The 26493-nt window shown below is 33.6% G+C and overlaps 1 protein-coding gene across 3 annotated transcripts; it reads left to right on the top strand.

Moving 5' to 3' along the window:
• Window positions 1-535: 535 nt before the first annotated feature.
• LOC138333119 (zinc transporter ZIP3-like) lies at window positions 536-25640 on the top strand. Of its 3 annotated transcripts, none has more exons than XM_069281252.1 (2): window positions 536-746; window positions 19802-25640. In XM_069281252.1, exon 2 carries the CDS (start codon window positions 21123-21125, stop codon window positions 22257-22259), a length of 1137 nt encoding a protein of 378 aa, XP_069137353.1. In that variant the 5' UTR covers window positions 536-746; window positions 19802-21122; the 3' UTR covers window positions 22260-25640. The 3 variants fall into 3 exon arrangements, with proteins under 3 accessions (XP_069137353.1, XP_069137356.1, XP_069137354.1); XM_069281255.1 differs by lacking the exon at window positions 536-746 and adding an exon at window positions 15522-15652; XM_069281253.1 differs by lacking the exon at window positions 536-746 and adding an exon at window positions 15664-15833.
• Window positions 25641-26493: the final 853 nt, after the last annotated feature.

The raw sequence follows: 26493 nt of genomic DNA, 5'->3' as shown, positions 1-26493 counted from the left end.
ACATTGTATTTAACTTCATTTATTATAACCGACCCGTTCCTTTCTTGTTTCATTTTCTTAAAAAGCACTTTACTTTCTTATATCGTAACTTTTCTTCTCCTATTTTAAAACCAGTTTTTGCTTTCTTTTATTTTAGAACTTTTTTGTATTGTCCTTTATTTCAAGTGGCCCTTTATTTTCCCTGTAGTATAACCATCCCTTTAGTTTCCCTATATTTAACTTATTATATCTCTCTATATAAGAACTTTACTTTAGAAACATGTATACTACTCTCATACTTCTTATGTTAACCCTTTGCTTGCTATAAATTTATACCAGCCCCTTTCCCCTTTACACCGGCCATTCATATTAAGGTAACTTTTCCAACTGACCCTATACGTTCCACTGTACTTGTTTGCACCAGTAAAACGCTTCATGCCAAAGACCAGCAAAATCAATGGGTTTCACCACCATACACTCGAGTTTGTATTTATCCGCTCAAATCCGTCTAAGCTCTGCATAATACCGTTACAACAACCAATATATACCTCTCATTCGATTCGTCAGGCTGTTTATTCAACGTAACTCACGAGGATAATAGAGGCATATCGCTTCCGTTTAAATGTCATTCTTTAGGCTTCGATCCGTAACGACACTGCCTCAAGGTTTTTTCTCGATTGGTCACTGAGCTTATGTGAGAACCATTTGTGGATTGGAGTTCAGGTGGTCAGGTGCTATTACGACAGGTGATAAGCTCATTATCAAAGGTAAGTGATGTTGTTGGTTAGTTTGACTGAATTTTTTACACAACAATATGTTAATTTTGTTAGTGATGTGTATTCTATCGAATCATCCTAATTAAAATGCTATCATAATGCTTATTAATAGAAATATTTCCACTGTCACGCACCTTGTCATTGCGTATTATAGTACATTATGTATATACACACGTGTGCGCACTAAGGTCAAATTCCTATGTAATATAATGCTATTTAATTAGGTGTAATTGGATTATGATTAGCGTATTAGAACAGCTTAAAGCATGATATATAATCTACCGAAGGTAAAGGTCAGCTGAACATTGGATGTATTGTCCTAAATCATATGTAATTGTCTTTGTTTACCAGTGTGTAATCATATTTGTTTATTGCACACACACGTGTAATACACGATGACGTGATAACAATGATACTTTACTTTAAAAATATGTCTGTGGTACATACGTCTGCCTAATACATGTGGTGTTCTACGTTCACAAATGGCTGATTCAACAGTCATTTTAATTAAATATTGATACAAAGCTGATGCGCAATTGTTACCATTTAACCATTAAAACGGTTGACGTGTTTAACTAGATTCAGGGACAGGTATACGTTATTTTTATTTCTCTATGTGCTTTGATCATGGCACGTATTGTTAGAAGTGAAAATAGAATCTCAAGTGTCAAAATATTTCTTTTCGTTTTACTTCAATAGCCGTTGAAAGAAGCAGTTAAATGAACACGATTACAGTTACTCTCCGTTGTGTATCATTTCAAATTGTATGACTAGTAAATAGCATGGCTCGGATCATTTGGGAATGGGCCAAACAGCTACAAACACGATGTTATTTTATTTACAAATCACCCTTTCTTGTTCGAGGTTACATCTTCGACTTATCATGCAATTGCACAAGAAATTGTCTCTACTATGTTATATTTTATATGCACATGTATTATATCTTATATTAAGTCAATACACCTGTAAATTCTAGTTTCATGGTGTGATTGACATTTTAATAGCACCTGTGTTTTTGAGGACCTACATGTAGGCTTATATTGATTTGATGTTTGATTATATGATAATTATTCTTATCGATGCAATAGAACAGAATATACGAGTACACATCGTCGTGTTATCATATTACATGTACACCTTGTATAGTGTATTATTCTTAACGTTTTGCTATTTATACATTTTCATGATTCTTGAACACTTGAAATGAATAAAAACAACGATTATCATTCATAGTTCCTTCCAATAAAATCCCATTAAAGTTAATCAATATTTGATGATATCCATCGAACAGATTTATTGAAAGACCCAAACAGATTATTCTAAGAAGTAAAATAATTTGTTCAATACTAGTTTGGGTGTTGTAATAAGATTTATTCGTACAAGGTACAGGGCAATCACTTTTCAAAATATTTTCGTGTGTCAGCTGAAAAGTCAAATCTACTAAGTGATAAAACCAATAATGCTACTTAAACATACGTTTATAAATGGTCCGGGTAATTTTCATTACTTTAACGTATTGTTGTTCTTGTGTCCCCAGGTTATTTGTAGATACTGACCGAAAACTAACACAGCCAGAAAACAACCACGATTTCTTCTTCTAATTATTATCCAAAACCCAGTTACACGTGATGAAGCAAATAAAATCTGTATGATTGATTTCGTAATGATTTTAGAAACACGAATCTTGAACTATTATATAGCTTTAATTAATCCATTTAGTAAATGAACTATCCATTTTTTCAAGTTCGATTGATCAAAAATATACAGTTCGTTTTCAAATCCTTTGTAAGTTGTGAATAGAGGGGGTGGGGTTAATGAAATATGGCATAAGAATTTAAGTCAATGTTCAAATCAAAGTGATAAAGGTACTTTGGATTAACAAATAGCAATAAAGGCGACTTATTTTCGTTCTCGATATATTTCTTTTTATTTGTAAACTGTAGATTTGTTAAGAAAAATATTTGGATTTCCCCGGGTGCTGCGGCTTTCGTCCACCAACAATACTGGCACGGCCTTACATGACCCTTGCTGTTAATTGGATGTTAGATTAATAAAACCAATAAACAAACCCCTATCTCTCTCCGTATCAGGTAGCACATTTCCTACATCCATACATTCATCACCCAAATATTCCAGCAGTATTATGACTATCGCGATATCCATCCCTAACTATGACATACCAATACCGCCTGGTCTTTTTGCGACAACAGGCGACCCAGGAAGTTTCATTATTTTATGTACATCAATATAATCATGTAACAGTAATTAAATGCATTATATGGCTTTATAGGTGGACATGCGTACTGTGTAATAGTCAAAGGAAGTCTGTAGGCCTGTGATTGGTCAAGCTTTTTCTCTCTCCTAAAATACCTTCAGTTTTGTTATGAAATAGTCCAGGAGCGTATATAACGGGAGTGATTGTAACCTTTGGAATAGTGAGGATGTACATTACCACGCACTCATCTTCTCTAATGAAATAATCGATTATGTCCATTAGCTGTTTACATACGTCGTTGAACTTCCTTTAATGTTAGTCAGGCATGTATTTGCCCTTAACAGCAGATAAATTTAAAATCGAACTTTCTAGTTTACATTCACCGACTCGGTATGAAAACAAATAATAAGCCGTGACCGAATTACTCTCTACATGGATTCTGATTTACTCATTGGGTCATCACCTGATATGATCTGACCAATATCAGACATGGTGATGTTGTCGATGTCGCTTATGCAACAGCAAAATAATTACACTTCCGGAACCAATGTTCTTCCTTTTTGGTTTTCCCTAATAACATTATTTAATAATTACACATTTTTGAATTTGCTTATGCTTTTTTTGATGTTCGTTCAATTTCTGTAAAACAATGAACGATATTACGCATTACAGCGTTGTGATTGTCTGTCAGATTTAATGTGTTTTCCCACAAATCTATTGGTGCTTGCACGTCTATACATTAAGATATTGAATTTTGAATATTTACGTTAATACACATGCATGTAGAATAATTATATAGTAATATAAATACTCGATTGACCTAGATAGTTAAATACCTAATATAGATTTACAAATTAAAACTGCATAGTCAAACCTGTTTATAAAGATAACTAAGGAACAAAGAAAAATTTCACCCTATTGCCAAGTAGCATATATACACAGGACAAATACAGTTGGAAATGCCATTTCGGACACAGAAAGTGGTCGTATTATTAAGGTGGTCTTTATAAAGAGGTAGTCGCTAAAGCAGGTCTGGCTACATTTGATAATAACTTCCATATTATTGTCACAACCGACATGAACATTATAGTTTTATTATTCCCTACCTTTACGGTAATGGCATTTTATTCCGACCATAATTATAAGGAAATGACTATAAACTATTGATAATATCAGTTCTACAATAAAACGACGATGAATACAGGCTAATATAATAGACCAACGGAGGCTTCCTTAAAAATGCTATCATGCCTACGGGATTATTACAGTTTCTGATGTTGATGTCTGGCGATCGTGACTGGCGGGTGATGCCACGGCTCCGCGAGGCCTGCCGATATGGCCTCAATACCATATATGGTATGGCACTATTGGGACACAGGTTACTGTGGTATTATGGTACAAGTGTCAGACGAGGTCATGAAATCATAATTCTTTCAAACAGGTCTACTTTTAAGACTGTTTGGTTCATTTTAGGTATCGTAATAGAACAAAGTCCCTACTGCAATAAGCTAGGATCATATCCTTAGAAATAACATGATGTTTAAATATCAATTTCGAATTAATGTACCAGTAAACAGTGTTATTAAACAAAGGAGAGATAGATAGCTGTAAGGTGATAAAATAAAATAAAAGTCTATATAATTCTGATAACAAGCACATTTCAAACAAAATCGCAAGTTAGCTAATCCTAAAAATTTTATATTAGTTGCTGGCTAAATAGAAATATAAATAACGCCATTTACAAACAAGGGCAAAACAGAACGGTTCATTGGAACTCAAGGAAAATTATGACATATGAAGAATGTTCTCGTAACAAGAGAAGTAGTATCCATAACAACAACGATACGAGAAACGTACTCATATTAACAAGAATGTCAAAATGGAACAGTACTCTATCAAAGATGAAATTATTTTTTAATTCTTAAAACGAGATCAAACGGGTTATAACTATCTCACAAAATTGAAAAAGAAAAAAAAAACACTCTTACAACTATAGAACAAAGAATAAAATGAAATATCATTATTACATAATGGCTATGAAAAGTCTTTCATAATTAGAGAAAAAAAAAAGCGAAACGCTAATAGAGACAATGAATAAGATTCTTTCAAAGAAAGGCAATGAAGCAAGACTCATAAAACAAGGATAAAAAGCCGTGAAACTCTTACAGAGATTCAATAAGGGATTAAGACGACCTATAAGTCAATGGTTCTTAAACCATATTTAAGTCGTTCAAGTATTCACATTCAATCCTACAGCTATAGTTATTTATGTACAATGTTATTATATTAGTTCAAAATATAGGTACCGGAAGGGAGATAATTTTGTTTATGGGTTATATTATTGGCGTACATATATCGAATATTGACTTAATGCGCGTGTATTAGTGAATATAACTGGTATAGTGTCGTTTGGTATGTAAACGTTAGACTCACATGAAAAATGGCTATTTACAAGGCAATTTTTGCATGACAAGCCGAAGTCTCACAACGCCAGACAAACCGTCAGCGAGGGCCAAAGGTCAAACGATGTTGTCTATACGTATCATTATTCAAATATGATGTTGCTGTCTATTTTGGTTTTGTCCTAAACATAACTCATAATTTGTCTCGTGTGTCACTTCGGTCTACCAGACAGTATATATACAAAATATCACTACTAGTAACCTTATCCAAGAACAATCATTAATTTGTATATATACGTGATAGTTTCAGGGCAGCCAATTTTGCCTCGAGATATTTAGACATTGACCTTTGAAATACACTTAACCTTCTCTGGAAAATGGTTTGTGGGATATTTCGTTACAACAGAGAGAGAAAAAAATCAATGATGATACACTATGTTGTATTGTTTGTCATATAAATATATACGTGTACAAAATGATATTATATGCAATATCTATATAATGATTTTGGCCATCCAGAACAAAGTCCAGTCTTCTGTGTTTTGACTTGCTCAGGATAAAGTATGGCCGGTAGACAAGAGCAGAGATAATGTGGTGGAATCAACAAGATGATATTGTGATTTTTGAATATGTTCTAATGTTTGATGTCACTCCCTGCCGTTGAAAATTTCCAGTTATTTTACGGAATAAAAACATATCTCTAACTAAAACTCATGTTGCTGAAATTGTTTCGTTGATATAGTCTTTCTTTAGTCGAAATAACTTCCCTTCAATGGCTGTGTGTTTATTTTAATTGGAAAATATTGTTCGGGATTATGTTGTCTTATGACGTTGATCTCTTTCTTTCGATGAAAATGTTCTTTAGCATTTGTAAATGTGTCAATTTAATTATGCAAGTAAGAGATTAAAGGAAGACGTTTTGACGATAACTCAATCTGCTAAACAGGATGCAATGATAGGTGTTAAAGCAATATATATTTCTTTTTTTAAATTTAATTACGCTGCGTGGTGCAGTATACTTTCTTTAATAAACATTTAGGTAAGAAAATAAGATGAATACTTTTGTACAGTTTTTCATAATAAACTTAAGCTTATTTAAATAATCTAAAGTCTTTTATAATTACTGTATCTCACCAAAATGCTTTCGTGTTTCGAATGTTTCATTGAGGAATCACAGGTATTCATTGTGAAGGGTATAATGCGTTGAACTATGATTAATGTTGGCTGATTTTATTGTAAACACATTCACAGTCATATGAAGGAGACATTGATGAAGGGTATCGATTTCACGACATTCCATCGAACTTAATAAATGCTACTTCTGAAAACGTTATTGCTGTCATTTCATTGGCATTAGCTACTGTATATTATAACATAAGGATCTAAATAGTATTTTCAAAGTTTGTTGTATTATAAAAAATCTTGGCATGCTTAGTGCTACATGTACAACAGTCACACGTTCAGGCACCTCCTCCCCCACATAACATTCAACCTCTTACGCATTATATAACAGTAAATGTCGCTATTTTATCTCTTACCGGGACAAAATGTTTATACATATATAAACCCTAGTGTCTGCCGCTAGTAGACGAGTTATATATTCATACGTATCAATACAGTTCTCTGTAGTGCTTCTTTATTATTTTGTAATTATACGGTAGATTTGTGTTCCGACCATCCCGACATATTAACGACCACTTAATAAACCCCATCAATTGGTCCAGGGACGTGGAAAATGAATGTTAATACAATAAAAAACGATATGTTCAAAAATACATTTCAAGCCTTTTGGACTCATTGGGTTACAGAAAAGAACAAATATGATAATTTGAAAGACTGGTGGGACATAGCAAAAATTAAGATTAAAGAAATAACAATATCTGTTGCAAAGTGCCTGAATAAGACCGACAGGTACATTGATGAAATCGAAAAAGAACCGGATGCATTAACAAAGACTAACCCAGATAATGAAAAAATCAACATGCTAACTAACATTCTGAGAGAGCATTACAGTAATAAAGCAACAGGGTTGAGAGTAAGAGCGAGAGTGCAGGAGTTCGAAGAGCATGAACGATCAACAAAAAATATTTTTTTAACCTAGAAAAACAGCGTGCTAAAGAAAAGCTTTGGCATAAAATTAAAACCGCAGAAGGAGATTTATAAAAATGCACATAAATTCTATCCAAAGAGAACAGATTAAATTTTATAAGCAACTCTTTACATCGGAAGGATGGACAGAGATGCTGCGGATATTCTTTTAGTTAATCTAGAGAACAAAATGTATGGATAAAGATATGAGCGAAGATGAAATATTTAAGATATCAGTGAAATGAAAAAGAATAATCCCTCGGATGAAGATGGAATTGTTTCAGAATTTATCAGATTTACTGGCACATAATGTAAAAAAGAATTTATTTGAACTAGTTTTATGAAATATGTAATACTAATAAGTTATCAACATCACAAACAAAAGGAATACTAACGTTATTGTACAAAAAAAGGGCGAGCGTGAAGATATTAAAAATTGGCGACCACTAACGATGCTAAACGGTGACTATAAGATAATTGCAAAAAACATTGGCCAACAGAATAAAGAAAGTTCTTCCAGATATCATACATCCGGATCAAAAAGGTTTCGTTCCTGAAGAAACATTGCCGACGCAAATAGATTGATACAGGATGTATTTGAATATACTGATTTAGAGAATGAAGAGGGGTCTGTTATCTTTCTAGATCAACAAAAAGCTTTCGATAGGGTTGAATGGGGATGGATAGACAAATGTCTCGAGCGGTTTAATTTTGGAATAAATTTACGGGGTTGGGTACAAATGTTGTTAGTGGATGCGAAGACATGTATTAAGACAAATGGTTTTATCTCGGAATATTTTGGCATTTCAAGATCTGCAAGGCAGGGCAGTCCAATCGCACCAATTTTGTACATTATAAACAAAGCAAGAACCTTTGGCATGTTCAATTCGCAACAAGCAATATTATAAACGGCTTAAACTTCCAGGTCAATTTGAAACATAAATTAACATGTTTGCTGAAGGATACGCAATTCTTTCTTAGAGATGAAAAGTCAATTACGTGTGGAAGCGTTTAAAATTTAGGACATTATGAAAAAGCATCAGTGCTCAAAAGTAAATCTACAAAAAACTACTGGTAATTTATAACTTGGAAGATGTAAAATAATCTGACCTAGATTTACAGCAATGCAATTGGACACGATCGAACAACAAAACACAAGGTATTCAACCATGTGTGCATGAAATATGATAACGACGCAATATGGAGGAGACAAAATAAATAAGATTAATAGTTGTATGCACGTTTGGAAAGCGAGAAACCTGTCTATCTTCGGTAAAAATGTTATTATTAATTCACTTATTATATCTAAAGATTGGCCACGAATTAGACGGTCGTGGAATACCTGATAAATATTTGAAGGAATTAAACACACTAATTTGGAATTTTTTTGTGGAATGGGAAGGATATGTTCCTAGAAATGGTGTTGCTTCTCCAACGTGTATTGGAGGCATGGATGTTATGGATGTTAGTTTTTTCACATTGAGTAAACAAATAAAATTGTTATATAAATCATTAAAACTCCCATTTAAACATTCATGGAATGCAATTGGTCAGTACTGGCTGCAATCATTAGACAGTAAGTTTGGAAGCAATTTCTTTCTGTGTAAATGCTCAGACACTAATTCGCTAAACTTTAGTCGTATTTCTAAATTTTACAAAAACTTGTTATCAGCATGGTCAACACTTTTAAGAGTTTAATGATGCAAGAAACATTCAGAGGAACTTTTGAATCGAGAATTATTTGGCAAACATATGATTTGTCTTTAATAGAAAACACTATTTCTTTAACTCCTTTTCAAACAGTGGAATACATACGGATAGGTGATGTATGGGATTCCAGCACAGAAAACATTCAAAAGTGCGATCAAGATATTATGGCAAACTAAGAGATAAAAAGAAACTGCATTCATAGTTATTCAAGATTTGAAGTCGGCAATTACCAATGAAATACTAAACGAATATTACGCGAGGAAGAGATATCTTAAATGAAGGAAAAATACTAATATGATTTGTGATTCTGATTGAATATCATTGATCTGATATACTAAAATAATCGAATATAAAAATTCTAAAACTCAAGATATCAGTAATGGCATGAAACTTAAAAACGTAATAATAGACCCGATGTTGAAATGGAAATGGGAGAACCATTTATCAAATACAATTATCAATGGAAAGATATCTGGTTAAATTGTTTTAATATATTAACATGTCTTAAGATTAAATGAATTTCAATGGAAATGATCCACCAACTTATTATATAGTAAGAAAAGAAGATAATGAAATTCGGTAACTCATTCAGATGGAAAAATGTTCATTTCTGCAGAAAGTCTAAAACGAATATATACAACATTTAATCTTCAGTAGTGCTGTATACGAAATTTAAATTTGGATTATATGGTATATGCCATAATGAAAAACGTATGTACCTGAATATATTTCAGGAAACACTATGAATAAAGAGAAGAAATTTGTTATTCTTGGATATCCTGGTAAAAGTAGACTTGCTTTAATAAATAAACACTTTTATTTGTATCATGAAGTGGACAATATGGAAATGCCAGAAAAGACATAAACACAATAACAGACTTCCAAACACAGAAATTACAACAAAATACAATTGAGGAAGCAACTTAAAAATGAGTTCTGGCTTTTTTTGGCAATTTCTAAACAGAAAACAGTAGTAACTATTGATATTGTTTCCCAAATTTGTGATAGTATACCCTAGTAATGGATATTTGAATAAGTAATGTTTCACAAGTGTAGCCTGCTACATGCACTATGTGCAGTGGACTTTTTTGTAAACAGGCCTGCATCTTAAGGAAAATTTTGTAATAAACTTTGTATAATTATGTCATGTGTAGCCTGCTATATGCACTATGTGCAGTGGACTCTTGTTTTTAGCAGGCATGCATGCTAAAGGAAATTGTGAAATAAATTAAACACATTTCAGTTTGACGTAACTCGTAAACACCTCAAATTAAATATTATATCATATTAGATAATATTATGTCAGATGTTTGGTCTGTAACTATATGTAACAGGCATGCTTCAGGCAGGGTAATTTTAGAAAATATGTAATACAACATTGTCATTGATATGTGATATAGAGTATTAAAAATCAAAAGAAAAGTAATCACCGTGATGAGAAAATGAGAATAAAACACGGTATCAGCTATGCAAATTATATCAATATGTAATATGCATTTGTATGTATGTATGTATGTATGTATGTATGTATGTACGTATGTACGTATGTATGTATGTATGTATGTATGTATGTATGTATGTATGTATGTATGTATGTTATGTATGTATGTATGTATGTATGTATGTATGTGAGGGTGAGTGTATGTGAGGGTGTATGTACGGAATATGTATGTATGTAATGCATGTATGCATGTATGTATGTATGTATGTATGTATGAATGTATGTATATATATATGTATATATATATGTGTGTGTGTGTGTGTGTGTGTGTGGTTGTGGTGTGTGTGTGTGTGTGTGTGTGTGTGTGTGTGTGTGTGTGTGTGTGTGTGTGTGTGTGTGTGTGTGTGTGTGTGTGTGTGTGTGTGCGGCATGTATGTATGTGTGTATGTATGTATGTATATATGTTATGTATGTATGTATGTATGTAATGTATGTATGTATGTATGTATGTATGTATGTATGTATGTATGTATGTATGTATGTATGTATGGTATGTATGTATGTATGTATGTATGTATGTATGTATGTATGTATGTATGTATGTATGTATGTATGTATGTATGTATGTATGTTATGTATGTATGTATATACAGTATATAAGTGTATGTATGTAAAAACTTCCTAGTAAATTCCAGAAATGGTATCGGTCAAATACTCTTCATCTTAGAGGTCCCTACAAAGGTTGTGAATTATATGAAGTATGGTTCCACCAGGATTGATGTAAGTAACGCCTACAGTGGACCGCTATAGTTAGTATTCTGATTTTCTTTTCCACGACCTGAGAGGGCCTGATGGGTGGAGGGCCAAAAGGGCTCTAACAAGAAAGAATAGGCTAAAACTATTCAAAACTTCGAATCTTCTTCTGAAATACCAGAAATGGAGAGAATCAAATACTCAACGCGAGAGTATTAAAAGTTTTGAGGTCCCTTTACAAAAATTGTGGAAATGTATGAACCCCTAGGGTCTCACGTTCCCCCCCTAGGGAGGGGGTCAAGTATAGTATATTTATACCAGGCAGAGGAACATTATTGAGCATTGCATTTTGGTCCATTTGTTATAGGGTGAAATAAGGTTCAAATGTTGTCCAGAAATATCAGTATGAGAAGGGCCATTGAATCTCTATTAACAATGTTTTCCACCCAACGACTGACCGAACCCCCAGGGGGACTAGAGGCGTTAGGGCCAAAAGGGAGGGTCAAAGTAGGCTAAAACTTCAAAAATCTTCCTCTGAAATTCCAGAAATGGTAGAATCAAATACTTCTTCATAGAGGATTAAAGAGGTCTTTGAGGTCCATTACAGTTAACAAAAGTTGTGAATTATATGACCTCTGGGGTTTTCACGTTCCCTTTTGCCCCATTCTTCTCCCGCCCCCCCCCTAGGTGAAGGGGGTCCCATGTTGGATCAATAGTTAATATTTATAGGGGGAAAACACATTTTTGAGTTAGTATTATTTGACGTCATCCCCGCATCACCCCCCATAGGAAATATTAAAGAATCGATGAACAATTGTACCACAAGACCACTGCCCTCCGACCCCATGACCCAGGGCAACACAGAAAGTGTTACCATGGTACCCAAGGGAAACGTACATCAACGTTACATCCAACCGCTTATCTATATATCACTGTCTCACAGTACGGACTTCAGCACGTGAAAATGGATGATGAATAGGGGTTATACAGACTTAAAAATTCCCCAATCCTAGAACCATTATCTGGCACTGTCACAGTCGTATCGCATATAAATAATGACTTCATCTAACTTAAATCTGTTTATCCATCAATATCCTTAATAGATTGGAAGGTCTATTTAAGCAGCCCCTTTACACAAACATTAAATGAATTTCATGTTGCCCTGGCATTTCATAGACTTTACACTCCCCCCTGAATTAGGGGTCAAATCTATTCTTGATTGATATTGGAAAAATACAATTTAAGAAGCATCATTTGCATAGTGAATGTGAATACGTCAAACTTGGTTAGAATTATTATTACCTGTTATAGCCATTTTAGCCTCACCTATCCCATATTGGTCCCTGGGCCAACCACTCCACGAGTGGTAGATGGGCCGGGGCCAAAAAAGTAGTCAAAAATGACATAAAATCAAGGAAAAAAAATCTTCTGTATTCACAAGATTTGATTGAGTAACCAGATACTCTTCGTAGATATGAAAGAAAGACAGATTACAAAACCACTGAACCTGGTTTACAAAGGGCCTGATGGGCCAAATAGAAGAGATGTTTTTTGTGTCCTTTGTTTCATTCTCTGTAATCCGGAACACCAGGTTGACCGCGTAAGGGCCCATGGGCCTTCTTGTTTTTAATGGTTTTTTGTGAGTGTTTTGTGAGAATTCATTATCTAATTAATTCTTTGAAGACAACACCTTTCTGTATTTATGTTTAGAAAATCAAAATGGGTCATCCTCATCAGAACACTATTATTGTAGATGTTAATATATTTAAAATTAAATTAATTAAAAATTTGTAGGTGGGTTTTTGGGTGCTAGACAACTCAGTCGCATCATTGATGCTAGGTGTAATCACGATGGATAACTGTTTAATCTCTTCACACACAAACCACCTGCCTCGCCAGGAGTACGTGGCAAATATATGAGGGTAAAAAGACATTTTCCTTTTATTATATCTTTTCTGAAAACAAACGAAATAACCGTTGAATAAATATTTATGTACAAAAGCATGATAGAATAAAGCCAAAGAACGCATTTACATTGTCATTTTCTATATCGATTGTTTCTAAGTGTCCGAATTTGACTATAAATCATTAACGGCAGACTAAATTCCAATAAATGCTCAATCGAGCTAACAATAATTACGTGCTTAACACCACCACTAGTTTGAATTACAAGCCGTACGAACTTTGCGCTAAGCCCAAAAATCAATGAAACCTGATCGCTGCCATTTGTTTATAACCCTCTCAACGGCATCAATTATTATATACCACTAGCATCAATCCGGGCTATCCAATCAATCTTATTTATCACAATTTTACAAGCGTTTCAGCAACTGCGAAGACTTTCCAAAACGTTTTCCTGATCTATAAGTCACCCGCGTCAATTCAACTCCTCACACTGCTGTGTGAGTAAGACGTATATCAAAGCGTTCGATAGACGTGATTGTCAGTCGAGCATTTAAAGACGAGAAGTAAATGGAGGGATGATGTTAGGTGCATTCGTGTAACAACTTTTAGAGTGATGCTACTAGGTGCATTCGTATAAGAACTTATCAGTACACACGACTTGAAACATGTGAAATGAGATGCTTTTATTTTGACTTGGATGCACTGCAGAAGATGTAGATATACGAAATGAGAATTTTGAACTTCCTTTTTTACTTGGATGAACGTTGAAGCATACAGCAGTGATAAGAGCGTGTACGGCTGAAAATAGATTATTTACATTATTTCAATGGGTATTTCTTCTGGAATTGCGAGAGTCGGGCCGTGGAGTAGATGTTGTTAACATTTTAACATATGTTATCGCCAGGGGAACTTGTGCCAAGTAAAAGGCATTTTCATGTTCCTTTGTATATTTCATCTTTGAAGAGGTGAGTGCCTGTTTTTTATAGCATATGTATGTTTATAGTTTCTTTAACATTGTTGATAGCCTGACTACGTATGTTACATTAATGACCGATATGTTCATAAGCTGTGTGTTAGTTGTAAATCATCTTATTAACCCAAAAAATAATATTTTGTTGGTAAACAACGATGAAACTGCTAGGCCTAACATTCATAAATCCGTTAATCGGTACCATTTGTAACACGAACTTTTTCACGTCCTCTCATTTTGATATTTATATTATTTTTGTTTTCGACCAGTAAGCTTACTTAATATGACTACTTACAGACGAAAAATTGTACCCTTTACATGACTGCAAATTCATTTAATCATAATAGTTTTGATCTTTTGGTTCTACGGAAATCCCATCGTTACAAAAGCAGTGATGCTTTGGTTGTCGGCTTAGCGAATGCTTAGTGGTTAAGGTGTCTGAAATCCAACCACAAGTTCTCTTCGTTAAGGTCATGATAGCCGAGTTGTAAATGTACCTTGTTTCCAAATATTGGATCTACACATTATTTATACGGCAGTATAAGTGTAGTTTAGTTTATATCTACTTTTCTTCTTCTTGGGTACCGGTTTGAACCAACAAAGGAAATAATAAGGAATAAATCAGTTTTTTTACCCGATGGCCAAATTCTGGAAACCAAACAATGTAACCAGTACTACTGTACTATAAATGACACAAGGCATGGCATACACCCTGAATAAAGTTAAATTAGGTGATTTGCTACAGTATACATTTGTTCAATTATTTGCAAACCTGGCGTATAAAGGGGCAATGTTAGTCAACATTTATTTAACATTTCGCTCCACGTCATATTTTGACTTTGTATTGTACATGGTACGAAAATATAATAAGCTAACGCAATAGTAAACCTATTGACACCGTAGTGCCATTATTATGTCTGCAAATAATTCGACTGACACGCATTCTTATCACAGGTAAACAGAATTCCGAATCAATACACCGTACTGTAGTGGTGCTATGGTACTGTATCGCATCGTAGGTAGTAGTAGTAGCGATATACTGACTTGTTATTCAGTCAGTTAAACAGTGCCAACCAGGTAGAAAATTGTTCACAATTATAATTATATCATACATCACTGAATGCCCTGCCTGCTATGGATATCCCCACTCACACAGTTGTAAACGTTTAATAATATTTAACTTGAATTACATGCAAATCATCTATTGAATATACATGTACTCAAGGTTGAACTACTATATTATTAAGATTTTAATTTCCGAAACCTTGGCATTTATAGTCTACGATTATATGCCTGGTTCCGCCACATAGTGGAGCTCTGGGTATAAAACATTCATAACGTACGGGCTGTAGAGTGTTGCATGACGGGACTTAGGAAGAAGACGCTAATGTCATCTGGGGACTATCTATATTAGTAAGCTATTATTGAATATTGGATTATCTGGCTGATAGTCTGAGGTAAAGGCTGCAGACGACAGTAGGATCAGGAAATTGATGTCTGGTATGACTAACTATACAACGACATAGCTCAGTAGAGGAAGAATAGACGAGTGTATTCTTTACTGCCCGATGTTTAAGGGGACCTCATCATCACGGTTTGATTTATACTTATGCATAACATTCGCATGTTCATACGTGGTTTTCATTTGTGAAATACAATGAAAGAAATAAGGATAATTGATTTAAGTATATTTTTTTCAAAACTTAAAAAAAAAACATTTTGATGACTGTATCTACGTAATTATCGCGGTGGTTCTATTTTCACTATTTCATACAAACTTGTTTTGGTCGTAAAAATAGTCTACAAAATGATAAGAAATCCAATGTGCTTCTTTAGTGACATGCCGAAGGCTTCATTAAGTTAACAACACAATTATATAAAAATGAAAATAGCTGACAAAATATGTGTTTTCGTTGCACTATTAGATACATTGTTAGGCATATCATTTTGGAGTTATTATTTGATTGCCTTTATTCATCAACACTTTGTTCAATGACGAGAAATACAAAGCTACAATAGGGATATGAAGTATTGCTGAATAGCGCTTTATATACGCGAAGGTTGAATTTCATGGTTCAGGATTTGCGATACTATTAGTATTATAAACGTTAAGGTACTTCTAAATATTTCATTGTGTTTAGAATTATCTGGTTTCGCTCAAAACGCGAATTAAGCAAAACTAATCCACTCGCGAAATGCAACCGCTGAGCAGTATCTTTTTGGTGATTTTACGTTGTTTAATGTATGATTTGATCTTATTCATATACTGTAAGTGATATAAGGAACATACTCTTTTAATTTCATTGTCATATACGACTTGTAAAAAGAGTAAGGGATTACGGGGTATCTAACCATACGTTTTAATATATATGTTTGGTTTGCTATTTATCTATTATATCTTAATGTTGGCATTACATTCTCTAGTGTGAATATGTCAATCTTGTACGTCTTCGATTAACATGGTTTTCATTACAAACCATACAAGACTTAGGCCTTATTGTGATTTCAGAAATGTATAACAGAGGAGGTCGATGAAGCACATAACGCTTACTCTTCAGGATAGTGTGGTTCTAATTTTTTTTTCTATTCTTAACAAATCATTTTCACTGGCAAAATGACTTAGCAATTTTAGTAATTAGCAAAAATCAATCGTCATTGAATTATTTTTATTTTATATACAAAGAAGCCTTTTTAACTATAATCTAAGTCGCGAAAATAAATCGACGTGGACGAAAAATTAAACATTATATCACGAAAATGTGTTACTGTACGGTCGATATACAATACTTGTTTTTTATATATTGGGAGATAATGGGTGGTTATACATAGGATTCTCGTGAAACATAATATGCTGCCGTGTTGTAGAGTTCATTATTAATGAACCTATCATTAAACAAATCATTCATGTGGATCGTAAACGCTTAAACTTCGTGTATAGGTATGGAAATCAAAAGCATGACGAGAGACAAACGATTAGCTTTTCTCCAAAGTAATAACGGATATTGTTTATGAGTATAATTGCTCAATAGGTGATACATTGTTTTCGAATATCATTTGTTGTTACATTGACACATTTTCAATACATACATAGGCGTGGGGGAGGGGTAGTGATGGGGTTATGGTGTGATGAACGACACTTCCAACTATATATATCACTTTTTATAACAAACGCATAACCCCATCTATTTGCGTGAAAATAAAAAGTGTAAATATAAAAATAAAATAATAAAAAAATTTAGACCAATATATCATTTCGGGTTTTCATACCTCTAACGACTTTTAGACTATTATTATACAGTAAATTGATACGCATGTTTTTTTTTTAAATATATTTTCCACATGTTTTTGTCAACATTTCATTACTGGCTGTTGTAACAGTATTATCATACTCTTTTTTATATGTTTAAATATCTCTGATCATCTTCCTACACTGAAGGAATATCCAACTTGAGTTTTTCACATTGACTGTTAGGCTCTCCGATCGTAATAATTCTTCTTGAGATCTTGTCCAATTTAGTCGTAAATATTGAATTGGCGAACTCTACTTTTTAAAACATGTCCTTCGATGTTTTGTGATTGACATGATTTACTACGAATGTATAGTTTTCTGTAATGGTTTAAAAAATAAGAGGATGTCATTATTTTAAATAAGATAATCATATGATTTTGATTTTAAAGAAATGTTATTTGGAATTAACTACAATACATACATATACCCCATATGGGTTAAGGCCAGTGAGCAGTGTTTGGCCCTGCAGTTGTGATTGTGAGGATTTGTACCATTAATGTTTTAACTATGTAACCTTTACGCCGTACAACGTGTAGAACTTTTCTGTAATTTGTAATTATACATTTCACAAAGTCAGAAAACCTTGATTTTATGATCTGAAACTATATAGAACACTATTTTTTATTTTAATCATACTTAGAATTATACCCTCAATGTAAAATTTTAATTCCTCCCTGAACCATCTCTCCATCCCCTACCCCTCTCTTTCTCCGCATCTTTCAGTCTTTAGTTGACCCTGAAAGAAGCAAATGTCTTGGTCACTTTAACAACCTCTTCACTTCCTTACACTCATAATCCTCCTAAATACACCTCTCGAGAAGATTAATCAAATCATTTTCCATAGTTTTCAGATAATCCTCATTTGGGACAACCATATGAAAATGCAGACTGATTCGACATATATCTCTATCTCCCGACTATTTGAATATTTTGTTTGGAAATATATAAAAAGCGTAAGTTTCAACCCAGATTCAGACGGTTTTGAGTAGACTGGATACGATTGTCACAAAATAAGGTGACATTATGTTTAGAATACTTTTTTGATAATTTTAGTCGAATTACATAAAAAGATTATAATAAATAATAAATCTATAAACATAATTTTTATAACATATCGATTTGTCACACCTGAGATGATATATGAAAATATTATGGAGTCTGTGAAAATGGATAATGAACCTTCCTACACATCAATATATCATGATTTATCCTACGCTTTGTTATCACGAAGATGTGACACGCACTGTTTGTCGTCTACGATAGGTTGTAGGTGGTATCAGTTTTATGCATCCATAATATAAAATACCTTCACCTTGATAATGAAAGGTGTACGTGGAGTTATGTGACCAGAACAGAACGATTATCTCGGTCGACGGTTGAGTGGTTGTGATGTCTGACTCAGTAAGGCCTTTATTTAAGGGTTTTAAAATCCTTCCACTCTCCTCTTTTTATTGCTCATTTTCGTTGACATCGCCATCACCACTGTCACCTATACATTCCATCATGACCAAGGTCATTGTCAATTCCTCATCTGCATCCTCTTTTTCGTCGCCCTCCTCCTTCATTTTCGTCAGTTATTCATCCTGCTATGTTAATCCTCTTCCTCATCCTCTTTATTCGTTTACCTCCATGGATATTTCTCCATCTCGCCATCCTCCTACTCAAATTATGCCACTAAAACCGCCTCCACTCTCCATCACAACTATCTAGCATATGCCTTTACGTGAGAAATCATGAGAATTTATGTCATTGCATGCTAACAAACATTAAGACCAATAACGGATTATAAATATGAATAGTAAAAAAGTGATCTTTATGACGACGTATATTGGACAACGTTGACGATATGACGATCATAAACTAACGGTTAAGAGAGATATCTATACCCGACATATAGACTAGATGCTGATTCCTACTGATACACCGCCTAGTTTGCGTGAGCATTAGAGTAAAGTCCACGTTGTGAATTGCCGTGCCTGCTTTAGGGTGCGATACATGATTTCACAGGGTAAATTATGGGGAGATAATTTGATGATGGATGATCCAATTGTTGCATAAATACCCGTTATTTATCCTTGTTGCCAGATACCAGCTCCAGTGTAGAAGATAATGTGATATTACAATCGTACACATTTTGTCATAAAAATACTAATTAAAGCTTAGTTTCAGATACCTGAAGAATGTAGTACATAATTAACACTTTCTATTTAAGAAGATAGTGTAAGTTGTAGATATCTTCTTCTCTTAAATTTAATGTTTTTATCTCTTTTCAGATGATATATCGTCAGACACAGCTGCCTATCGTGATACAGTTCGGCCATCGCTGTACCAAAGATGCAATGGAGCAATCCAGGAAAATGTAATTCTCTTTCATCTTCGCCTAAGACTATTCCAGGACTCCTTTAAAAAATGATCGCATCGCTATGTCGTAATCATCAAAGAGGAATAGTAGATATGTGAAATTTTAATATGTCTGAGAATTCTGGATCCAGTCACGAATGCAGATAAAAGGAAAGATTGGTCGTTTTAAATAACAATAAGGAGTGCGAGGTATTTTGGAATAAAAGCAGTCATTCGACGAACACTGTACGTACTGGTTGAACTGGTATGATACGACGTAGGTACGGAGAGGTAAACATTGATTGGTATTGTGCCGAGAAACATTGTCAGTAAAAGAACACAGCGTGCTCAATCAAGCAAACAACTCGACACTAACTATATCGAGAAAGATATGTTGATTAGCGTGACATCAATACACACACTGATGAAGCCGTCATCAAATACATTTAACATTAAGTGGGAAAGGTTAATCACAGTCTGTTAGAGAATACGATCATGTTCTCAGGAATGGAGTACGCTATAGCCAACTTCCGGTCATCGTTTGTATATGTATAAAAGTGTAAATGTAAATATACGATACGAGCATATTTATATGTGGAATAATTCTCTTGGCTTGTCTACCGGTATCCATCATTCTGTATTGCAGACAATCGAACGTATTATACCAACAATATAACTGACCAATAATAATTGATAGTCACGTGGTATTGACAGCTGGACCTGTTGAGGTAGCGGTCAGTCGATATTGACTCGCTAGGGAATCTTTGCTGACCATAACGCACCGCTGTCTACAGCGGATGGAGCTCTGAACACATATCGAGGACTTAATTGTGTAAGCGGATGAACACACACGACAAGGAAACCAATCACATCCCTAAACTGGTGGAGGAATACAAATCTAATTCTTTTCACGTTGTATTTAAAAGTGTGGGGTAAACAAAACGGGCGACATTGATTTGTATGTGATTTTATCCGCTAATATGCCGAGCATTGGATTATATGGCACCTATTAACACAGGCGGAATAGTATTGACCACTTATTGTCGGTCAGCTCCGTAACCTGAATAGTCTCCAGAGATGGCAAACAGAAAACGCATTTATATCTCTATACGGACAATACCATTCTATGCCAAACCAAAGCATCAGTTAAAAAATTAAAAGCTTTCTAGAGCTTTTTGAAAACCTGGGAAGCAATTGTGTTATGACATTTTGAAACGAATTACCTTATGATACAGCCATTTCGTTTTTGGTCTCATGTCAGGATTTACGAGTCGACAACATTCCCCAATGTCAGAATCAGAAGTGGACATGGATGTAGTTGTAGCTAAAATAATCGCGCTAGTCATATTGACTGTGCTTACAGTGCTGTTTGGCCTATTCCCGTGTCGGCTCATGCAATATTTCGCTAAAACGATCTTCAAACGAAAAAAAATACTTGACTACATGCTATCATCTTTAAAATGTTTCTCTGGAGGTGTGTTTCTAGGAACGTGCTTTTTACACTTGATTCCGGAAACACGGACTAAAATTGATCAGATGATGTCTCAAATTAGATCGCATTCCACATATCCGGTAGCTGAGTTACTGACAATGGCGGGATTCTTCGGTGTGATATTTACCGAACATGCTATTCGCGCACTATATAAGAAACTTCAGGAAATGACCGATAACGATCGAGAATGGACAGAAAGTGAAATATTACCAACAACACATTCTACAATTCTAAAAAGTGATATTGAAGGTGAAATTGAATCTCGAAGTTTACACTCAATTCAAAATCATGATATTGAATCGGGTTCACACGAGGTTAATATTATGAACGAAAATGAAGATACCAAAGAAATTATGGACATGGAAATTGAACCTGCTCCTCTTCAGGATCTGGAAGTGAAACAAGTTGTTACAGAACTTAGTCGAGGGGATGATTCAAGTAGGGGTCATATGAGGTCAGTGCTATTTATAACCGCGTTATCGTTTCACGGTGTATTCGAGGGGATGGCTCTTGGACTACAGAGTCTGGAAAGTAATGTTTGGGTGCTGTGCTTTGCTATTAGCATTCATAGAGGAATTTTAGCGTTCGGTATAGGACTTCAACATATGCGAAATGACGAAAAACACAGTACAATGGTATTCAGTGTAACTTCATTTGCTATTTTAGCGGCAGTTGGAATCATTATAGGAATAGCTATTTCAACGGGTGCACAGCTATATACGGACGTTAATGTACCAAACGCTATTCTACAAAGTTTAGCTACAGGGACATTATTTTATATAATATTTTTTGACATTCTCTTTAAGGAGATGGACGGTAACAAAGATGTCAAAAAGATGTCATGTACTTTTGTCGGGTTCGCTGTCATGGCTGTGATATTTGCGGTAACGAGAGAATGAAAGTGTGAATGCTTATTATGTGAAAACTTCTACTGTTGTCAAAATCATATGTGATATAATAATGGTGTTTGTCATGCTATTAACTAGTTATTTATTTCCAATGTTGGTAGTTCGTACTCATTATTTTGCTGTTAGACAGAATGGAAAAAATCATCGACGTAAATTATGTCATTATTTGTTGAAATAGAGAATATTTCATAGATTCAGCATAACTTGATATTTTACAGACATCATAACAAGTATCTTATAACATTTTAATGATAAAATAACGGCTATTCTTATGTAGATTATTTTTACTGTCAAAGTCTACATGTAATTATTGAAAATGAGATTGTATTTGGGATGGTACATGTATTTCGTTTAAGAGATAATATGTTACATTCTTTTAGTCTTGCACAGTTCTTAAAAGTGTTTGACGTAAGACGACATGTTATCTAATATAAAAATAACACACTATCAATAAATTGAAAATGAAAGAATAACAATTGTTAGCAACGCTAATCCTTATTAATGTTTTCAATCTGAAGAGTTTTATATATCTAAATACATGTATTTAAATAGGATAATTTAAAAATAACTCATTGAATTATGAGTTTTGCTTGATATCATCGAGAGGATTCATAATGTACAATGGCGCATCATAACTACTTGAGTGATACCACAGTAACTGAAATAGAAATAGAATTTTGGAGCTTCCCTTGTGTTTAATGAAATATAAGATATGATACAGTTTAACACAAAGAAAATTTGAATATTTGTACAATGGGTATTTTTATACAATTTACAAAGGAATACTTAGTAAACGAAGGTTCAAACAATTTAGAGATATTAAAACGACGTCATAGAATTACGAATCACCGTCGAAAATTACAAAAATCACAATCGCCGGAAGGTAAGACTGATCGACCGTAAATCGTATTAACTCAAGATTGGCGTATTTTTATGTAATTGGAGGATTATAATGAATTGGTAAGCAAGTTCATCCGTTAAACCCACCTTAACTATTCAACTTTACACATTGTAACATTTCCTTATGCAAGAACAGGATGATTATACTAATTGTTATCAATCAAATATCAGGAACTAAAACAACTATATAAAATTATATCTATCTTTTTATAATGAGTATACTAAGTTTTTGAAAAGAAACAGACTGACAGTTGGAAATGCATTCTAAATTGCTCTAAAATTAATTGGTGTCTATGCGCGTATTCATGATACCATTTGCAAGCATCAACAAGGAATATTTATTTAAGTTACTGCATCTTAAATAAACGAATACATAGCCAGTCCTTAATGGTTCGGAAATTCACCCAATGCAACACAAAGTTATGTATATCAAAAGAACGAAAATGTATGCTTTATCTGGTTCAAAACTATTCAAAAATGAATAAATACCGTTTCTTGAATCTGGTCCATATAAATGTATATTTTCGTATTGTCTAATGGAATTAAGGAAATTCACTCGATTGAAAAAGCCATATATTGATGACTTTAATATCTGCTGTACAGTTTTATGGCATAACAGTAATTCTAGCGACTGCTGATAACTGTAGACAAACCAAATTCGCAACTTAAATATAAGAAATATATGCTAAACACAATGGTAAATTGAACGAGTCAAATATTCCAAATCATTTGAAAAGTGTTGAATATTTTAGTTAGAAAATATAATTTAGTAAAGTTGAAAAGTCAGTCTTATAAACACCAAATTACCTGAAACGCAATATGAATATGGAATATGAATTAAGTTATTCTGCAACAAAGTATTAAATACATAGTGTACAAAAAATGAAAACACCGTAGCATATTAACTATGTGATATACATTACACTGTATTCATAAAATTTCATTAGATTTTTTTGTTACACATGCGTCTTGCTATCAATATATTGAAATTTTGAGTTATACAACCAAGATAAAAAGACTCTTAAAGTGAATAGTCGGGCAACGAAAACCAGTCTAAATGCGATCATTGGCCTTCCAAGAGTTCTCACACATTAATACGACGGTCAAGTTCTGCTTACATTTCCCAGTTCTGACCATTGAAATAAAGAAAAGTTGAAGCCTTGAACGCAGACAGATTTTGACGGGAGATTTTCTTTTTCTATTTCATAAGAAATTATACTGGATACATTCACACCATTTTTACCGACTTTAGCTATCCTTGCCCGACTGTTCACTTTAAAGTTGCTCTACCGCCGACAGAGTATAAATGATGTTCATTATTTGAACAATATTTGGTGTTTAATCGTGTATATATATGTCAAATTAACACTAAATATAATATAAAATAATGTATTTTGCCTTTGGTGCATGCGCAATCAGTACTTCATTCCATATAGGATATAGTGACACGGAATTTTTTCGGGATGCAATTAATTAATTTTCATATTTTCAACTTGAAATAAAATTATATGCTCAAACATTTCAATTCTGGAAATTATGTATAGTAAGTAACTTTTGTAACTGAAGAAAAATACTTAATCGTCTGCTCCTGTTTTTGATAGTGAAAAAATACCATTGTCAGCGGTGGAGCATCTTTAAATCTTTGACGAATTACATCTGGTGAATGATGTTTTTGTTTTTAACTCTCGGTTAGGTTCTAGGTAACTAGAAAGTTATTTATTTCTTAGCGTATTAAATACTAACAGTCTATTTTCAGGGTCTGTGTGATGATTTTTCAATATTTCGCGGAGCAATTTTTTTGTGTGATCACAGCAATGTTCCGCGAAATCGCAAAAAAAATATCATCCCCGCGAAAATAACGGGCTATAATATAGATTCCAAAGAGGTCAATACTCTCTTAGTGACTGTAATCCTATTTTGATGTACATGTAATCTGTTTCCTTGGATATCCAAATGAAATGATGGTAAATAACCTAAAATAAAAAATAGCAAGCAAAATACAGAAATTAAATTTTTAGATAAAAGGAGGCATCTAGATCCAAAAAGAGATCCTAACTCATATCGTTAATTTTACCATTAAAATAATATTAACACTAAAAGTATTGTGTCCATTTCAAAAAATGTATTTAATGCAACATCCTTTACCTTAATGTGCTAACATTGTTTATGACCATTTAGTATGATACACCAAAAACACACACAACAAAAATGACGTCATTGCTTCATGTTATATTTTCTGTCGGATGTACGATCATTAACGCTGTTGAAGTTAATTAATATTGCTTCTGCTTGAAACCACACAATATCCATTTATACATTAAGTAAGCTAATTTGAGTTCCGGTATTCTTGACGTTCCATTTTCTTGTCATCTTGTTTCATAAATGTTGGTCGCTTTGTCCTTCTGTCTTCCTTGTTTTGTGTACAGATGTCACCATGACAACAGAGTATATTTAATAAAATAATATTTAAAATTGTGCGCTCATTTTGTATTTGAATATACATTAAGATACATGATTGGATTTCTCCAATTCAAAGGGTCAGGAGATTATATCATGCTTAGACACTATAAAAACTTCAACGAAAAATCTATTCTTCAAACACAACTCTCGACCCAGTTTCAAGAACATTCCTTAACTTTAAGGAATCACTCAACTTAAATTTTCCCATAGAAAAGCATGAGAAAAGTTAAAGAAACAAACTTAAGTTGTTTTTTATATAATTGTATATTTTACCTATAGATGTGTTGACAAGTTTAAAATCTACCCTAAGGCATTGTGGTCTTATTTTTGTGGAGTGACCGACAATTACATATAGTATTCACATGTCAAAGTGTTTAGATCCTTCCTTGAGGCAATGGTGTCATTGATAAGCTTAAGTAGATATATTTCATATCAAAACTGTCGATATATTGTCAAGTCGTTTAATTGTGATAATATCTTTATGCTATTGATCTTGATTACATCCGGGTTTACCTATCGGACAATGGTCATTTTATTATAAAAACCCATGCCTGATTATGAACATCAGTTGGATTCCCAACCTTCAAGGCGGTCACTACGGATATTTCTTGGATTACCAGATAGTGAACTGTGTGTGAACATTATTCCAATTCTGAACATCAGTTGGATTCCCAACCTTCAAGGCGGTCACTACGGATATTTCTTGGATTACCAGATAGTGAACTGTGTGTGAACATTATTCAAATTCGGAACTTTTAAAAGGTGGATCGCCATCTACGGACAACTAATTCGGTGTCTACATATTGGATTACCAATACGAGTGAACTTTCATTTTATTTCTATGTAATGTGCCACATATGTTTGA

This window comes from Argopecten irradians, chromosome 10 (genome assembly GCF_041381155.1).
Source record: "Argopecten irradians isolate NY chromosome 10, Ai_NY, whole genome shotgun sequence".
NCBI lineage: Eukaryota > Metazoa > Mollusca > Bivalvia > Pectinida > Pectinidae > Argopecten > Argopecten irradians.
The sequence above is the reverse complement of the archived record's forward strand: the minus strand, read 5'-3'. Positions and strand labels throughout refer to the sequence as shown.